The sequence below is a fragment of the Thermobia domestica genome, chromosome 15, assembly GCF_964235325.1.
Source record: "Thermobia domestica chromosome 15, izTheDome1.hap1.1, whole genome shotgun sequence".
NCBI lineage: Eukaryota > Metazoa > Arthropoda > Insecta > Zygentoma > Lepismatidae > Thermobia > Thermobia domestica.
In genome coordinates this window covers 91,578,102-91,599,188 of record NC_137468.1, presented here as the reverse complement: position 1 = coordinate 91,599,188, position 21,087 = coordinate 91,578,102, and the positions used below count along the sequence as shown (strand labels likewise).

Here is a 21,087-nt window from a genome sequence, read left to right as displayed (position 1 = left end):
ATATATATATATATATATATATATATATATATATGTATATATATATATATATAAACTAATTGGAAGAAGGGAAATTTTGGGGATTTTTAAAAGGAAATCCCTCCGTTACTTCCCGCATGTGAAGTAAACTGGTAAGTGTAATCCCTGATGTATGTAAACATAGCACCAATAGTGCAACATAGCACCAATAAACATAGCAAGTAAACATAGCACCAATAGTGCAAATACAACGTGAGTTATAACTATTAAAGTGAGAACCAGTTATTATCTTGAAAAAACACACTTTGGCGGCCATTTTCCAATATGGCTACCAAACCCGTCACCGGATATTTCAGGACTTTTAGTATGTTGTTATATACACCTTCCCAAAGATATGTGCAAAATTTCAACTTATGTTTTTTTTCTGGGTTTAGCTTTTTTTGTCTAATTTGACTGGACTACAAGTAAGATATATTTGATTTTTTATAGGTGACATGGCATGTGATTTGTTTTGAATTCGTATTTACTCTATAGGCGACCTGAAGGGAATTGATGCTATTTTTTTCTTCTCTAACTCTGAATTTCGGAGAAAATGGTGTGAATAGTAATCCTTGGACTGTACCATAACTCCTTAGCGCCCAATATATTCTAAAGGTACACTCATGTCCAAAATGATTGTCGCATATGTATAATTGTCTTGTCAGAATATAATTTGATAATGATTTTGCAGGGTACTTTTAATACTGATACATTGTGTATGATCGGGAAATGTATATTTGTGGCCAGTTTCATAGGAAAAGAATTACAAACACGAAAATTAGAATGAGTAAAACAAAATGTTGCTAAATGGACAAGAACATTTTATTTTCGTTCTATTGTTCTTATTTACCGCTCTTTTGACATGAAATTTGCCACATACATGTCTTTGTCGATTATACACATACTAACATTATAAGAAATATCGGGCGAATTCGTTATCAAATTATGTTCCTACAAAAACATATTTATAGACATGCGACAAACCATTTAGGTGTTTGCTTATAGGATGCTGTATAAAAGTCCCAAAAATGCTGGTGTAAAATAAAACCACAGATTCCTGGCACAAAAACAAGAAAAAAGCTTATGTGACATGTAGTCTGGAAGTGAACAGGGGCGGAGTTAGACAACTTCGAATGTGGGGGAAAGAAACTTCATACTTAGGGAATTTACAAAACCGTTACGAAACACACCGGGAGTGATGGAATGCATTCGAAACTCAAGATTAGAACTTTGCATAGGTGGGAGGACAGCCCTTTAAACATCTTTTGTAGCTGCGTTTATTATTAGCACGTGTGACCTAGTAGCTTGTAGTGCTACTCTGTGTAAGATACTAAGATACAAATACAGTATGTCGTTGTGGATTCTGCGTGTTATTTCATTACATGGCACAACTAGTTACACTTGTTTTTATTTCTACACTCTCTCTGCAAATTTCTATCTGGCATACCACTCTCCATTGTCCCCTGAGATTATGCAACTATGCTAAGTGATCTTCGCTTTGACTCTCATCGTACATGTACGTGCAATCACTTTTTTTCTGTATGGTTTCCATCTTTACTGCACCGTTTCATTAGCCCTGTCGTACAGAGATTCGGGGAATCCCTAAATAACGTATTGGGAATCTCTGGCTCAGATATGTAACATGAGTTTAACATATCAAGTTGATATAATTTTTATGTCTTTCTGATCCCCTTCCTATCTTCTATCATTATTCCACTGGCAGGTGTGAAGTTCCTTCCCCCCATATTCGATGCTGTCTAGCTCCGTCCCTGTTCATTTCCTGACCATATGTCATATAAACATTTTTCTTGTTTTGGTGCCAGTAATTTGTGGTTTCATTTTTCGCCATTACGTTTGGGACACCCTGTATTAGAGACGTGCACGGGCCGGGCTCAGCCCGAGGCCCGAAGCCTTGCCCGGCCCGCGGGCCGGGCTTGGACGGGCCGACTCTGTTATTTCTTTGGGCCGGGCCGGGCTTGGGCCGGCCGACACTGATTTCTCTTCAGATCGGGCCGGGCTGGGGCCGATTAATTGCAATTCTTTAATAATTATTGACTTTCCTTAAACGATAATTAGAATAAAGCCAAACGTTGAAGAAGTGTGCTCGTGAAAAATGTTACAAAGAATGCAATAGCTATTTACAGTTTGTGTTGCTTAGCGGCTCCACTTTCACTATAGAGGATTGCAGGCATTGCGCAGTAAATTGAGCTCTGACCTTGATCTTCACTGAACCCAAATTGCTTGTCGCTAAACAATATTGCCATCGTCACTTTATGCTAAAATCAATTAAGTTAGATTTTTGTTACAGGAAATGGAGTTTTTGTTGTCTCGATGACAGGCAAAGTTCTAGGAGACAATGATACCATTCGGGAGGCAAGCGTCAGATTGTCAACCAGTTTAGAAAATGTTTCTGAGGGTTAGGTCAAGTTTAATACAAAATTTTGAGAAAGATTGGGGCTCGAGCTAAATTTTTTAAAAATTTATCGGGCGAGGGTCTGGCCAAAAACTTTTAAAATTTATCGGGCCCGGGCCGGGCTTGGTCCAAGAATTTTAAAAACTTATCGGGCCGGGCCGGGCTCGGACCGAAAATCTCCAAAACTTTTCGGGCCCGGGCTGGGCCGGGCCTAGGTACATTCGGGCTGGATTGGGCTCGGGCCGAAACATTCGGCCCGTGCAGGTCTCTACCCTGTATATGTTACTATCTTGCTCACAAGAGTTTTGTAATAATGATGTTAAGATTAGTTACACAAAATTTCTTTCCTTGGAGTAGTTTCAAAAATAATATTGAGTTGAAGTCTCCCATCTGTCAAGCTTAGCTCATCCTATCACATTGTTCTACCTAATTCATTCTAACATTCCCTAATGGAAAATTTTGTTATATAATGTGAAACTTATATTGGAGTAAAACATTGATGAAATTGGAGGTACCGGTATTTCAAAACCGTTCATTTGTGTTGTGTTTGATTTTAATAGTGAAAAAATTGAGTATCTCCTCGACTGTACCACTATATGCAACATCAACAACAAAAATGTTGTGCATTCTGTAAATGATTTCCAAAAATTTCCCCGTTTTCTTTTTCTATTCGAAATAATTGAATCTCGTACCAAAATCTCGGAAAAATATCTACCTCGTACCAAATTTCAGAGAAGTAAATCCCCACGTTAAGCGGGTTTGCATATCCAGGCTCCGAACTATGAAAACATTTACGATCATTTCAACCCCAATCATTTCACAGATTAAACCTGTTGTATATAAGTTATTGGGACATAAAATTGAATATAATTTATATGAAAAAGACTTTTATGCATTGCAAGAGTTGTAACGTCCAAATATTCACCACGAACTTATAGTCGTATCGACATAAACAAAAAAGTGTGGAGCAGGAAACCACTTTACATAAAAGTCAAAAGAGGATCAGTGACGATATACGAACTGGACGAGCGGTTTGGGTCCATAATCTATCAATCATAAGTTTACGTGTTCAAACCCTGTAGGAAGTATTAGTTTTTTACCTTTCTTAAGAGTGAGTTCTCACTTTCATCAGAGGATTGAGAACATTTCTTTGAATAAATCTTTGGCAAATACTTGTTTTCTCAAATTCGATTAGAAGCTAACATTATATGAATTGCAAATCTAAAATCCACAGCTGAGAACAAAATATTAAGTATGTTCAATATTTCATAATTATTTTTTGATTTGTAATGAAAAATTAATTATAAGCATTGACGATTTCAGAAGATTCTCCCCGGGGCATGGTCAATATATGAATGAGAAAAAACTGATAAAACATTATTAGTCCACTTTGAGCATGATCGAAGATAACTTATGGCCACGAAGGGGGAAATTTATGTCGACAGGGTCTCAAATCCTCCCACAGGTCATGCCCTGAAATCATCACTGTTTGAAAATTTTCTTAACAAATAGAATATTACATTTATTTCTCGTTCTACGTTTTGAAATGGAAAAATCATAATTTGAAAGAGAATTATAATACGATAAGCATAAAGATTTATCGAACTAATAAAGTAAATATTCTTATGTAAATTATCGATTTTTAATCGGATTAAAACTCGAATATTCATTTGTATCGCACTTTAAAGTGAATCATCTCTCTATATAATTCTTACTGGAAAGCATGTTTAACTCCAATCACTTAATCAATATTTTTAATAATATATATTTACTGTAATATTTTTACTATCAATGTTGTATACGCTTGATTTCCCAAAGCAAAACCTCGCAAATGTATAGTGGACTAGTGAAATAATAATAATAATAATAATAATAATAATAATAATAATAATAATAATAATAATAATAATAATAATAATAATAATAATAATAATAATAATAATAATATCATAGTCATATCTTTATCAGAATTTCAGGCTTAGTCAATAAATAAATTCAACGTAGTCTTTATTCGAAGTTCTATTTAATCGAATCCGATAGAAATACAAAGAGAAACTTCGAGGTAAAAGAAAAAAATTGCTTTGGTGGAACTGGAACTAATTTTTAAGAGTTCTTTTACAATTTACAGACAAGTGACTTAAACACTTTTTCCTTTTGTATAAGTTAACTGATTCACCGAACGTATCTGAGTAACTTGTCTCTATTTTCTACTCGGTTATACACGTTTTACAATCATTTCCATTAACCTTGAACGACAAGAACACGAACACAAAAGCATCTACCTAGGTAGGACAGTTAAAATTCCTAACTTCTCCCACCGGGAACCGAACCCGGTATCCATACACCCTAGGCATAAGTGCTAGCCAGTAGACCAGCGGGAAGAGCGAGTGAAATGTATTATGTAGTGTCTGAAGTTTATACCTATTTCAGCCTGCTGTATATGTCTATTGATTTTTAATGTTTACCGTATTCGTTACTCTGAGGAATGATATATGTTATTGATATATGTTATATTACATATTCGTCCCAGAATTATTCATAATCTTCCATGGAAATTCACTGGTTCATGCGCAGTAGAAACAGAAGAATGCAGTTTACTGATATTAGTCAGAATGCAAATTTATAACAGGTTGTCAGAATTTCTTAATGGAAAGCAGTAGTTCCCAACCTGGGGACGCGAAGCTTCCTCCTGAGTAAGCATGAAGATGGAATAAGAGGGCGAAAGCTCTGGCAGAAATGAATTGTGAAATAAATAAATAATAAAGCACCACTTATAATGTCTTTTAAAATGTAGCTTGAGAATTTTATAATGACCGTTTAAAAACATAATACTGCACTAGGAGGGTATGCAAAAATCTTGCTGGAAATAAAAATAAATTTCTTAGATTATTATTATTATTATTATTATTATTATTATTATTATTATTATTATTGCCACTTCTTGGCCGAGATATGAAATATTCACCACCTTCTTCATACCGCTAAATCAATTTCTTCACTGTTTTCTCGTCACAACAAATATTTCTAGCTATTTGAATGGCAGTTTGTCCCATTGTTGCTCGACCTATGATTTCCCCTCGCATAGTAACAGATAGTTTTCTATAGCCTTTAGAGCGAGACATTTTAGCAGCCTGTAGAAATTTGCATTGTGATTCGTATTAGCAATGACAGTAAAGTGGATCTTTCTGTTTCTACCGTGTATCATCATCATTATATCAGTAGTATTTCGCCATTACCAGCGCGTCACTTACCGCAGCAGAGAAGCTGCCATGTTCCACGATCTTCTATTAACCTCTCCATCTTCACATACGATTTTTCTGTTTCAATATCTCCAATAGCCTAATTCTGTTTCTATATAGTCCAATCCGTCTCCTACCTCTCTTTCCTGCCACCATACCCTCTAGCACATCCCTCATGATAGTTTCTTCTTAACAAATACCCCAACCATTTTCTCTTCCTCTTCTTAATAATATTTTTCTCCTTCCATTTCTAACACCCTCTCATTCGTTTCCCTCTCGACCCAGCTATTTCTCCCCATTCTTCTCCACGCACATATTTCGAAAGCCTTTAAATGTTTTTCATCACTTTTGCGTAATATCCATGTTTCTGTCCTATAAGTACAGTAAAATACAGTACACGAAGCATTTTATGAGTCTTTTTTCAACTCTATTCAAGGTCCCACAAAATAGTATTTTCTTCATCCTAAAGGCTTCTTTCGCCATTTCTATCCTTCTTTTTATTTCACGAAAGCATTTCATATCATCACTAATAATGCTACTCAGATATCAAAAACTAGTCACCTGTTCTTTTTTCCCGATCGCTTCGTTTCAATCACCATAGATTTTGTCTTTCTAACATTTATTTTCATCCCATATTCTTCACAAGCCTTTCTCAAATTTTCTACATCTTATTAATTTTATTTTTAGATTCTGCAATAACAACCATATAAACCCCAAACGTATACATCATCATTCTATCTCCTATCAAAATTCCATCTTCATTAGGTAGGCTCGTTTTCGCTAGCTCCTCCACATAGCTATTAAACAATGTCAGCGAAATATATAATCTCTATTGAACTCACCTTCCAATTACACTGTCTACTGTGCATGCATCAGTGAATTTCCATGGAAGACCATGAATGATTCTGATAATTTATATAATATTTATGGATGAATACGTAATAGACCCCATATGAATAACATATATATCATTCCTCAAAGTAACGAATAGTGTAAAAATAAAAACATTAACAGACATATTATATCAGGGCAAAATAGGTATAAACTTCAGACACTACATACTACATTTCGCTCTTCCCACTGATCTAGTGGCTAGCACGTGTGCGTTGGATGTACGGGGTCCCGGGTTCGAATCCCGGTCGTGAAGTTTGAAATTTTAATTCTTCTAGATGTTTTTGTATACGTGTTCCTGTCGGTCATGGTTAATGGAAATGATTGTAAAATGTGTATAACCGAGTAGAAAATAGAGACAAGTTAGTCAGATACGTTCGGTGAATCAGTTAACTTAAAGAAAAGGGAAGGTGTCTAAGGCATTTGTCTGTAAATTGTAAAGAACTCTTAAAAGTTATTTCCAGTTCCACCAAAGCAACTTTTTTCTTTTACCTGTTCTCAAGGTTCCTCTTCGTATTTCTGTCGGATTCGATTAAATAGAACCTCGAATAGAGAACCCGTTGAATTCATTTATTGACTAAGCCTGAAATTCTGATAAAGATATGGGTATGATTTTATTATTATTATTATTATTATTATTATTATTAGTGAAAGTACGAAGTTTCAAATCGGGCGATACAGTATTTACGTAAACTAAATGATAAATTATTTTATAATATTTACTAGTCCACTATAAATTTGCGAGGTTTTGCTTTGGGAAATGAAGTGCATACGACATTCAATAGTAAAAGTATTACAATAAAATATATTATTAAAAATATTGATTAAGTGATTGGAGTTAAACATGCTTTCCAGTAAGAATTATATAGAGAGATGATTTACTTCAAAGTGCAATGCAAACGAATATTCGAGTTTTAATCCGATTAGAAATCGATAATTTACATAAGAATATTTACTTTATTAGTTCGATAAACCTTTATGCTTATCGTATTATAATTCTCTTTCAAATTATGATTTTTCCATTTCAAAACGTAGAACGAGAAATAAATGTAATATTCTATTTGTTAAGAAAACTTTCAAACAGTGATGATTTCAGGGCATGACCTGTGGGAGGATTTGAGACCCTGTCGACATAAATTTCCCCCTTCGTGGCCATAAGTTATCTTCGATCATGCTCAAAGTGGACTAATAATGTTTTATCAGTTTTCTCTCATTCATATATTGACCATGCCCCGGGGAGAATCTTCTGAAATCGTCAATGCTTAAAATTAATTTTTCATTACAAATCAAAGAATAATTATGAAATATTGAACATACTTATTATTTTGTTCTCAGCTGTGGGTTTTAGATTTGCAATTCATATAATGTTAGCTTCTAATCGAATTTGAGAAAAAAGTATTTGCCAAAGATTTATTCAAAGAAATGTTCTCAATCCTCTGATGAAAGTGGGAACTCACTTTTAAGGAAAAAAAAAACAAAACGAATACTTCCTACAGGGTTTGAACACACACGAACTGGACGAGCGGTTTGGGTCAGTAGCCTACCAATCAGAAATTGGTAGGCTACTGACCCAAACCGCTCGTCCAGTTCGTATGTCGTCACTGAGCCTCTTTTGACTTTTATGTAAAGTGGTTTCCTGCTCCACACTTTTTTTTTTTGTTTATGTCGATACGGCTATAAATTTGTGGTGAATATTTGGACGTTACAACTCTTGCAATGCATAAAAGTCTTTTTCGTATAAATTATATTCAATTTTATGTCCTAATAACTTATATGCAACAGGTTTAATCTGTGAAATAATTCCCAAGAACGAAAGACAGAAAATAACGTGCCCTGCGGGGCTCTAACCCGCCTTCACTCGCTGGCGCTCGCTTGGCAATACTGTGTATCAGGAACGGCAACGACATTAGCGACGAATATCTACGCGAATAAGGAACAACAAAGAATCGGTGACAACCCGTGAATAATATTAACAGACAGCATATCACTGCCTTGCCCAAAGTAAAGAGTTGCCCATATGTGCCCCGTGTACCAATGTCCCCCCACTCCCCTACCATTGAAAGCAAGTTCCTGAGGATCTAATCCATGGTCACTATCACCGGAAGGTTAACCGTTTATTATAATTATTTCGAATTATAATTTTAAAAATTAATTGTTTTAAGAATGATAAATTATATTAAGAACTAAATTCTGGCATTTCAAAATAAAATTACACATGGATGGATAAACAGAAGTCTCATATCTTGTACTGTATTAACATATTATCAACAATAATGATCCTACCAGTCGTGTCACAGAAAATATATCTACAGAATTTATTATTATGTTATGTAATTTTAATTAAAAATACCTTCCCACATTTTAACAATGTAACGGTAGAACGTAAGCAGCACCATTAATTCAAATCATAAACTACGATGAAAAGGTAAAGTGAAATTTCTTTTATAAAAGTGGACAAAAATACAAATATTTCTTTCGAAATCCAACCCAATTCCAAATAGAAAATGAACTGCATTAGTGTTGATTTAAGGTTTAAGGTTCAAGGTATTTTTCTTCCTTTTCTTTTGAAGTTTAGTTTGTGAAAAAATAGAGAAAAAATGAACATGTACTTCCTTTTTTCCCTCGTTTAACATTTTCCATTTTCTTTTTCCACCAAAACTCTAGAAAATCTTTGATTTTTTCTATTTCTTTCTTACTTATTTAATTTCCATTTACATTAATGCCTAGCCTCCAAGGTAATTTAGCCATATTTCCTTCCTTTTCCAAGTTATCGTTTCATTTTCATGTTTTCCTTATTTTTAGGTTGCCAGAAATACGAGGTAGAATATAGTCAACAGAGACAAAATAGGTCCATGTTCCGTTAAGGGGGTCCAGAACTACACTGGACCCCCTTAAGCTAACCTTACCTAACCTGACCTAAGCTAACCTAACCTGACCTGACCTGACCTAACATAATATAAAGTTATATTATGTAATCAAACGAAAATCAATAGAAAGAAGTGGTGTCAAAGACACTGGACCACCTTAACGGAACATTGACCGACAAAATATAGCAACATTGAAAACTTAGGAAGTTCTATAGCTAATCGATTTCAGTTTTTTATGTATGATTCAGGTTGAATTTGAATTTTATCTTTCTGTTCTATTAAAATCTTGGCCATATACGTAATGCAAATTCAGAATAGGGGGACAAATTTTTATAGTAGTAAAGCTCATATTTCTTCGCGGGAATACGGTAGGATTCTCATACCTTCCACGTTCTTCTTTCGTTAGTGCATGCTGACACCTCCCTTGAAACAGGTAACATTGGGGAGCGATACCAGAAATAATTGTTCAAAAATTAGAATCTTGACACCAGGCCGGTAGCCAGCCCAAAAATGTAGGGGGGCCCGGCTGAAGTTACACGGGGCCGATCCTACCATATTATAATTCATCACCATATTATAGTTCATTTGCAAGCCTACCGTGAAAATTTTAGGGGAGCAGCAAAAATTTAGGGGGGGCACTCCCTAGATCCCCCTGGATACGGGCCTGCTTGACACTCATTGGATAATAATGTTTTCAAGATTCTTATTTTCTTGGCGCCTGCCCACAGTGTACCCACAGATTTATAATACAACTGAAAATTTGTGTTACAAAAGAAGGGGTGCTATTCAGAGAGAATTCGCTAATCAATAGTTAGTCACCGACTAGTTAATGTCATACTAGCACTTCAGTAAGGAAGGTGTACTTTTTGGTATTCAGAGTCTACTTTGAGTACAACTAAAAAATTGATTTGGGTATGATTAACTAATATAACCCAATGCATCAGGTGAGAAAAATAAATGTGGCAACTACGGAAAAGAGATGTGCCCATGCGTAGTCTGTAAAAATCAAGGATCTTATAAAATAGAGGATCTGCCCTTACAACAAAATCTTAAAACCATATGTCACACTTTCGCCACCCCTACTCTGCCCACTCCGCCCAATAGGATCGCAATGTTTTGAGACAACAATCATGGCGGAAACGAAAGTAGAAAATCAGACGATGGTGGAAACGAGAGTAGCTAATCAGACGTGCCGATGCTCGGTTGTTTTTTGGCTTCATCGATTTAATAGGATGACGATACATATGGGCAGATCCTCTATTTATAAAATCCTTGGTAAAAATGGAGATAAATGACATACGAAATCCGAAATGTGTCGCCAGGGTGTAGCCACGGGGGGCCCTTCGGGGCCAGGCCCCCCAAATGCTTTCCTGCCGCCTCCCAAATGACCAGCTTTTAAAATATCATCGTGAGATTACCTCGATTCAGTCATTTAAAAATAACAAAGTTTATATATAATTAATAATTTACGGCAAAATAGTATTTTATCATACCGATCGAAAAATAGTATGGTATCTCTTTCTTATAGCGATCGGAAAATAGTATGGTATACTTTTTTGTGACAGCAGATTACACAATTTACGGCGATTTGTATTTGACAGTTTGAAGACAAACGTTTTAACAAGGTGCATAAATACTACCATAAAACAATAGTACTGAAATAAATTGTAAATACATTATATTATTTATATGCTCTAATTAGTGTTTAAAAAAACATTTTTTATCAGATGTTAAATTTTGTGAAAAACTTTTTTATTCAGTTTTTCAGTTTGGATTTCATTCGCTTTTTTAAAATGCTACTTCATGTAAAACAGGAAGTGAGATATAGCTGTTAATAAAGTAATTGTGTTTTTTAGTCACGAATAATAAATAAATATTTTTGTCGGGAAATCTTAAAGAAATTAAGTGTAATTTCAAGGAAATCAGTCTTATGTAACCAAAAGAGTTCTGTCGCTTTCTGAGGAGGTCTGTGTTCAATTGGCCCGCACACCGTGAGTTGAATGCGAATGCAGATAAGGCAAAGGCCAGTTGTTGATGTTGGTATATCCAACATACTACCTGGTTGTGGCAGATCAATTACACCGTGAACTTGCGTAAGGATAGAGTGTACACGGAACCACCACAGAGCGTGTACCCTGTACGACATTAAACTGGGGTCAAATGGCGCTACAGTGGCCTTTGGTGTGGGTGTCGTGACTACGCAGACAGTGCAGCGGTGGTTTAACAAATTTAAGGACGGTGGCGAAATACTCGAAGACGCACCACGTGCCGGAAGACCAACACATGTACGAAATGAAGATCTTCAGGCAGCAATTGAGGTGAACAGTAGTAGGAAGGGAGAGAAAACATGAGGATTTTAATGAACTTTTCCCTAATTAAGGATTAATTAAGCCGTATTTACTGGCCCGTATGGCCATATTTTGGTACTAAACGAAAGGGTTAACCCGGAATATAAGAATATTTTTGCATATTAATTAGGTAAAACTAGGTCATTTTAATATTTTTGCATATTAATTAGGTAAAACTAGATCATTTTTAATGATATGCATGAAAACTAGAGCATTTTAAGTGGGCGTGGCATTTTGATATCATTTTAATTGGAGCATAATTTTTTTAATTATTCATAGCATGCTAATGTATGCAAATTTACCTGAATCCTGATTAATATTAATTTTTTGTTAACCCTTTAACTATTTTATTGACCGGGGTTTTATATGCTATAATACATGTATAAATAAATAAATATAATATTTACTTACCGATGACGTCACCACATCCTTTGGAGAATCACATTGAACGAACTGCTCCGATTCTTTACGAAGAACGGTGATACCGGAACCGGACTCGCGATCGCGGAGTTTTTTTTTTTTTTGGATAAAATGTACATGTTCGCAATAGCTCACACTCTACTTGTTGCAAATTTATTTGTAATGTTGGATCCTATACCTATGCTTACTTTATTTTCTTATTTTTGTTTGAGTACATTTGACATTTTATTTAATCACTGAATTTTTCTGTGGATTTTAATATTATATAATAAAGTAGAAAATAAATTATTCCGTAATTATTCTTTACTTGATTGAAATATATTATAAAAAAGGCTGAAAAGAACAGTACTACCATCTATTTTTAAAAGAAGGAAAGATTTGCTTGTTAAAACTAGATGTTTTTCATTTTATGTTACGTAAAACTTACCGAATCCAAAGATTTTTGCCGTCGGAGAGTAAAAAGGTTGAGGATGATAGGCCCTCTTTCGGCATTTTTTTGAATTACATGGAAACATGAATGGGAACACTTTTTTGTGTGTGGACGAGAGGATAAAGGGTATGCCGACAACCTTGGAAAATAATGGAACCATGTTATTGATTGACACTTGTACGGATATAGGGAGAGCTTTAGAGGGGGGAACGGTGTTCTTAGAACTTAATGTAGCTTCATAAAGTCATGTAGCATCAGGTCTACTTGACCGCTGAAGAATAGAAAGCTTATTTTTGCTTGTTTTGACAAGTCCGTGAGAGAGAGTACACAGATGAAATTCCAAGTATTGGAACATATGTGACATGTATTTGATGAAAATATATTGTTGGTTTCATGATTTGGAACCGTGTAGCTGCGAAAGAATTTTGAAGAATTTGATTGTTTTACAATAAGGCGCGAGGAACACAGTTACATTTTTTATTTTTATTTTTATTTTTATTTTTTAAGACTCACTAGAGTTTTGATTGGAGAATGGCAATCGGTTATATTGTTTGAGAAATATTTTAGAAAATGCAAAGAATTTCTTTTCCTTTTTACCGAGTCCTTGAAGAAATAATTGAGAGTACCGTTTGACGTAAATCTCGTAATATGTTATTTTTAGTTTGAATGGACACAGCAATTTGAAGTTATTTTGCTCATCTGGAGAAAGTGCGTATTATCTTAGGTATTATGGGTAGGCAACATATTTTTTAAGTAAAGTCTAACGGGAATTCCAACATTTAGGATTCCTGTTTTTTGTGTACTGTGAGAAAAGGCAGTTTAGGGACGCTGCATTTTTTACTGATATGAGACCCTTCCATTGAAGAAATATGACTTCTTTGAAGTATTTGAACGATAAACTAAGGTTACACATTGCCTCTTTTTACGGGTTTTTTTTGTACGCATATGAGAGTCATAAAGAAATTTTACTCGTCCCTTTTTGTTTTGGGAAACGTTCTCTGAAAGAAGAAAGAGAGAAGAGGTGGGAATAAAAAAATGTTGAATAATAACTCACCTCAAGTTACCTTGGAAACGAAATAACAGGCTGTGAATTACTTTTGGAAAATGATTGGCGGGAATTAAGGTAGCTGTTGGACCCTATTGTAAACCTTTGGATCACTAAGGGACGAAAAGAAGGAGAAAAGTTATATTTAAGTATTGTTTGTTGTCCCTATTTTTTTCTCAGCTTTTTTAGTTGGAAGCATGTTTTATTTTTGCTCACTTTAAGGAAGAACAGGATTTTTTACCTTTTGCGCGCCCACTTTTTTCTTTTTTAGTGGGACTTTCATTTTTTTTTTTTTTTTTTTGTATTGCATTATTAACTTGCTATGTCTTGTTTTGTCAGGAAAGGCAGGGGGTTGTGTTAAATTGATGTTTTGAAGTTGAGACTGGATCAAGTTGTATACTCCCTTTGTTTCTTTGAAGAACGGTATAGGATTTTTTTTCTTTCTTTCCGTTTCCTTATATAAGACTGGATTGTGAAAGTCAGAAGATTATTTTTGTTTATGTGTGCGTGTGAAGCTGTGTTTTTGCTGTTTGTAAATACTTGTGTCTCAGGACTGAAGTTTGAACCAGTCATCATCATCATCATAGGTATTCTGCCTTTATTGGCAGGTCCATATTTGAACCAGTAAGGTAAGTTATTATTTTTATTAATTTAGTTAAGTTTCAATGTTAGGATATTGCAGAATTAAGATTCCACATTAACTTAAATATACTACGATTTAGATACAGTCTTTATGTATATGGAGAAAGGCGGTTTGTTGAATATAGTATTTGAGGAGGGAAGAAATGATTATGGAACTGACCTAGAACCATCCCAACATTTGCGTAGTGTAAATACAAGAAGGCTGAAATATTTTTTATAGTTTTGGTTGATTTTGCGATTGGAATTTGTGACTGCTTAGACTGAGAACTACAATAGATATAATGTTGGAAAATATATATTTAGCATACCGGTTATTTGTATCAGTAAGAATTAATTTTTGACATCAAATAGACGGGCGTTAAGAGTTGTGCAATACGTAAGATAGGCCTATATGAAACGTGGACCTATATTTACAAAGTTATATCACATATCTTGAGATTTGAACTATTGCTGGGAATGGTAGCTATGTTTGTGTACAATAAGTGTTACTTGATCTAATTTCAGTTTATCTTAACGTTCAGCAGCTAAGCTATATGAGACGTGGACCTAAATTGTATTTATATATGAGGACCATAGTTTGCGAAGCACATAGTTTTTAGCCGATGTTTGAGAAACACTGGCTTTAGCCGGTGTTGTGTTACTTAAAGAAACACTGGCTTCTTAGAATTGTGCCCTCAAGAGCCGCCGCTGCTGGAAACTTTTTGCCTGCTGTACACAGGTCTAAAATTTTTAGTGCTTATTCTTGAAACTAATTGTAGACAGGAGTAATGCCTCTTTTTTAGCAACAATATACGATTTACGAGAGGAAACAGAAGTGAAAATTTTAGGTTTCTTATATTTGTAATTGAATTTTCAAAATCTGAGGGGGGAGGAATTTATTTATGTTTGTACATTTTTTTGCCCCTTACTATATTGTTGAAAGTGAGAACATACTATAGAATGTATTTTAGATAGAGTATGGCATTGTTTGGAACTGTCAGATACTTTTTTTTTTTTTTTTTTTTTTTGAGAATCACACTGTAAGAACACTATTATAACGGATACACATAGTATATTTTATTCGTGACATCTGTAGTAAATGCTGCTTATTGTAGTGGTGTATAAAATCATTAAGCGTAATAGAGAAATTGGATTATGGCCTGCTTTATATGAGAAGAATAATTGGAAAGAGAAAAGCGTAGTAGACATTATTGCGTGTCATTTGAAAATCAATGAAAATGATATGCTTAAAAAGTGTGATCCTACAATTAGGAACAGAGCCAGGCTCCGAATCCCAAGGCTCCAGGGACACCCCAGATATATTTTTTTAATGCTAATTAAGTATTATAGGTTTTAGACAGATGGTATTTTTTCCGCTTGTGGTATTACTATAGCTAAGTCTTTTTTCACTAGCGATACTTTTGTTTGCGATTGGGTGTTTGTATCTGGCATTTGCGTGTTACACTATATACATGCACTGAACTGTTAATAATGAATGTAATTATTGTAATCTCGGAGCACATTAAAATATTATAGTATAGTTTTGATAAGCCTATGAAACAACAAAGAAAATTTACGCACTGGAATTATTCGTAAGATTGGGGGGCCTCAAAATTTTAATCCGCCTACTTGTTTACAATGAATGAGACAAAGAGATAAAAGAGGAAGACAGAAACTTATTGCTAATATCTATAGTATTATTTTCCATTTTAATATGATTTGGTAGGATGTGAAATTTTTTTTTTAAGTAATATGCCGTGAAAATGTATTTTAGGCTACGTACTGTATCAGCACAACGCTGCATTGCAAAGTTTTAATGTCATAATTTCGGGTTTTCTAAAAAATAATATTGTTTTATTGTTCTTGACTAAATTATTTAGATGTGGAACATTTTGTATAGCTTGGCTACATGATTTAGAAGAGATATTGAGGTTGGGATGAAAATTTGAATAATATCAACTGTAGTACTTTGTTTACTTAGAAATTTTTGTTGAGAGGGGGTTCCTTCTTTGTTTATTGTATGGAGAGTAAAGGTAATGTATAACAGGAGCAGGAATTGTAGGATTATCTTACTTGTTTGGCAAGAAGAATATTGTGTTATTTGGGCATTACCCCGTCCTTCATTAAATCCTGAATAATAAATGTATTTCTTTTGAGACGATGATAGATTAGTCAAGCTAACTAAAACTGAATTTCTGTACATTTTTCTTTGGAAGATCGGGAGGAGAACGAATGGATAAAAGTTTTTTTTTATTCTGTATAGTAACTAAGCTGAACTAATTAGAATAAGTATTAATACTATTATAGCTACGTTGCTATATTATGAAAGAAACATAGGAAGTTTGACTTGAAAGGTATTTACACTTTTTGAGTGTATCAAAGGCAGGAGGACGGAGGAGAAGAGACGGATTTTATAAAGTAAAAATCAATTAAATTATTGTGTGCAAGTCATTATTGGAAAATAGTGTACGTATATACTCCTTTAAGCAATGCTAAGGAGGGAAAAAAATTCACGAGAGGAAAAACGGACACTTGGTTGCAATGGAAATTAATTTAATAATGCATTTTGGGAGCTATTATTTGTTTGCGGTATACGTAAGCAGTAGCGTAGCCAGGATGTGTGTTTGGGGGGGGGGCAAGTGATGTTATAGTTACATATAGTAACATTACAAACAAAAAATATATATAAACATAAAAATATATAAAAAATTACAAACGTCAAAGTACCAAAGTACGCTGTCGGACCTCTTTGGGGAGGCAGCCGGCCCCTCTGCCCTCCTTCCCTATCCCACTGCACGTAAGAGGTTTGGTAATTCCTCAGAGACCCGCGATAGTTTGCATTGAACTGAATTATTAAGTAATTGTTAGAGCAGGGAATCAACAGAGTTCTTACTCATATGAGATGGAAATACGGTGCTAGCGGTATTTTGACGGGGGGCGTGTATATTGGAAAGTAATTCATTTCTTTGATAAAGAGATGTATTGAACATGAAATAAGGATTGATTTTAAAAAATGTAGGAATCCAAAATTAAAGATAGCAAGATCTAATCTAGTAATTGTCGGATTTATGCGTTCTTCTAGGGGGGAGATACATGGTAATTACTGGATATAAGACAAATCTTTCAAATGTGGGTGTGGAGAATATAGGTGTATGGTGCGGGACAAATGGATGTAGAGTTCAAACGAAGGGATTTCTATTTTTGATTTAACTATTGACCTAGCGCCGCGAGGGGAAAAGTATATTAATTGATGCACCATACATATTGCAAAATGTGGGTATGGAGAATAACAAATATATTTTTTTCACGAGCTTTGCTCTTTTTGCTGACTGCATCTAGATATTATTTATTGGTCTTCTTTTTACTGATTTACCTTCTACCTTATCCTCTTTTAGCATGGTAGTACATATTATTTTATTTTCCGGGTGCCCATGAAGCTTTTATTGATTGCTAAAAATCTTAAGAAATTGTTTATGAATAACACACTTTATTGACTTACGGTTTCTAATTAGCACCAGTCAAACGTTTGCTTGGCTTTTTCAGAAGTTTCTGTGACTGGTTGTTCATGATTAAAAAGTAGGATGCTATCAGTATTATGAATCTTTATTAAAGAATTCTTTCACTATATAGCGAGTTAAAAGTATGACGCGCTTTATACTTATTTTGACTGCTTTTGGTTTGTAATGGTAACAAGCCTAATTGCAATTAATACTTTATTATTTTAGGTATTCCTAGTATAAAGAAAGAATACTAGATTTAGGGGCGAAAACACTATGGGGAGGGAGTTAACAAATGATATCCATGTTCGTATACTACATAGAATGGTATAACAGTTGTATCAATGATTCAGTTTGTGTTGCAAGGACTTTTACGAAATGTGAGTATGGAGAAAATAGATTACTGTGATTATAAGGAAATGTTACGAAGTGTTGGATTCCTGTTTTAGTATAGCAACCAAATGAGAATTTGATGATAAGGAAATGTTACTTGACACTAAAAACTTAATCCTTACATAAAATTAAGACACAAATGAAGAAGCATAACAAGGGAAATATTTTTGTAATATCAATAAACATAAAGAGGTGACGTTGACTTACACTAATTATTGAATATGTCAGAATAAGCATATGGCTGGTACGACATGGTATCCAACTGTCGTTTTCTATGAATTTGAATTTTTCCTCTTGATATTACATGTACCCTTTGTCTTACTTTGACATTACTATTTTTTGACTTCTAACTAAACTTTACCTAACTTATGTCCTGATTTGATGTACGTAATTGCTGTCTTTTCAACTAGGCTTTTAGATAGTTTATTTTTCCTTTTGTTTAAATTAGTAGTGTATGTTTAACTGATTTTTAACTTATTTTCCTAATTTAACATAACCTAACCTATCTTTACTTGTTGAGTAATATAATTCTCCTTCATTGTCGCACATGATGATAAATATTTTCCTTATATGATTTCATGCCTATAAATCTTCATTTTCTGTTAACCACTATTGTTCCTGATTTTATTTCCTAACGCGAACTAAATTTAATTTATATTATTCCCGGTTTGCTTTTTATAGTAATTGATCCTCAACTGAAACATCACTTGACGCTGCTATACAACACTTATTTTTCTCACTTCCAACTCTGAACGAAAACTTAATTTAACGAATTGCCACTTTGATTTGTTAGTCACTGGTTGATATCCAATACTGCTTGACGGTAATAAATATAAATAAATTTACATTTTCTAAGATCTAGGCTTTCCTAATGTAACTGACTTAGCATACGTCGAATGACCTACTTTCTTCCTTTTGTAATGCACACCTTTGCTTGCATGCCTAAGCAAAATTTCTCCCTCTCTGCTTGCTTTTACTTTCTGTTACTGTTTCTGATTGCTTGAGTATCTATCTCTCTCTCTCTCTCTCTCTCTATCCCTCTTTTCTCTCTCTCTCCCTCTTTACATATATCTGTAGTTTGTATTTTGGCTTCCTTTCTGCTTGTTTTGAATCTCTCTATCTCTTCCTCTTTTCTCTCTCTCTCCCTTTTTACATATATCTGTAGTTTGTATGTTGGCCTCCTTTCTGATTGTTTTTGATTATCTCTCTCTCTCTCTCTCTCTTCCTCTTTTCTCTCTATCTCTCCCTTTTTACATATATCTGTAGTTTGTATGTCTTCCTTTCTGATTGTTTTGAGTCTCTCTCTCTCTCCCTGATTTGAGTATCTGTAGTTTATATTTTGACTTCCTTTTCTACTTGTTTTGGGTATCTCTCTCTATCTCTCTCTTCCTCTTTTCTCTCTCTCTCTCTCTTTACACATATATATAGCTGTAGTTTGTATGTTATCTTCCTTTTCTACTTGTTTTGAGTCTTTCTCTCTCTCCTTGTCTAGTATCTGTATGTTTCTCTCTTTACGTATCCTCTATTTGTTTTCACTTTTATGTATGTATTTCTTTCTATAGAATGAAGAGTTTCACAGAAGTTGAGTTTCACAACTTTATGGAACCTTAAGCTACTACAATTTAATCTACCCTAATTTTGACACTTGGCCTTCTAAATAATCTTTATCTGTATTTTCAGTTAACTTTTTCCTGATTCTCTTTTTTATTAGTAGTATGCCTTTACATTGGTTTTCAAGATGCTCTAACTTATTTCTGTGCTTGGTATTATTTGTCTCTCGTCATTCGTAGTTCTTGATAGATTTTTTTGCTTGTTTCTCTTAGTGATCTCATGTTGATTCTTTGACTCGTATTTGATGCTTTTGGTATGATCTAACCTAGATGGCCTGAATAATTTATTTTGAATTAATTTAAGGTTTTGATAATAGTGTCCTTGATTGCACGCTTCATTCTTCTTAATGTAACTTATTACTTTTTAGTTGTGCTTGCTACTCAATATATTCTTTGTGCCTTTTTCTGCTTGCTTTTTTCTTATAAATGCAACTAAGTAAAGTTTCTAGGCTTCGTTATTTGATAATTAGCCAATATGAACCTCATACTTGATTTTTCTTGGAATGTTCTTATCCTGAACTAATCTTAATCTATTTGAAAAGCTTTTTGCCCCTTGTTTGCTATTCTATGTCTGTTATCAATCCTATTATTAGATACCTTTATCTCATATTAACTACTACTACTACTACTACTACTACTACTTGGCTGAATCCCTAACCAATTTACTAATGGTATTTCTTAACATGCATGCCTGCTATTTTATTCTGTTCTTTAACCTAACCCAAGCTATTTCTTATCGCCTATCTTCTTTGTCCAGCTATCCTATGTCTTCTATGTTTCTATTAATGCTTGTAACTTTTCTTGTTTTTTTCTGTTTTTGTGTATAACTCAAGTTTCTTTCTTAGGTTTAGTCATCTGTCTTTATGCATGCTTTTGTTTCTGTGTATAAATTATGTTTCCTTCTTATGTCTTCTTTTCTAACTTTCTCTTAGTATTCTTTGTACTCTAAGTATTCGTAAAATTTTTATAATGGTTTCATTTAGGTCTCTCATTAGAACACTCGGAACTTACATAAAATTTCATTGACATCACCTGTGCCTACTGACATATACTCCGATTGCTTGGCTCCTCCCCTACTGTTTTCTGTTAGCTTCGTATTCTGTAATACTCCTATTTGAAACTATCATTATATATAAACTACTGAAAAAACTAGTTCATTCTAATCTCATCTTATATAAAAACAAATGTAAGCTATATTCTTATACCCACTTTAGAAATATATCTTTAGATCCAGTTAATAAAATGTTACTGATCACAGCATTCTTTCAATTTATATATACGCATTAGGCATATTG

At 34.0% G+C, this 21,087-nt stretch overlaps 1 protein-coding gene across 1 annotated transcript in view; it reads right to left on the bottom strand.

The window, feature by feature from the left end:
* LOC145671147 (potassium/sodium hyperpolarization-activated cyclic nucleotide-gated channel 2-like) overlaps positions 1–9,108 on the bottom strand; it is a 169,344-nt gene extending 160,236 nt beyond the window's left edge. The window contains exon 1 of the mRNA XM_081739968.1: positions 8,912–9,108. Within this exon, the coding sequence (XP_081596094.1) occupies positions 8,912–8,957 (46 nt within the window). The 5' untranslated portion in view covers positions 8,958–9,108. The remainder of the gene's footprint in view (positions 1–8,911) is intronic.
* Positions 9,109–21,087: the final 11,979 nt, after the last annotated feature.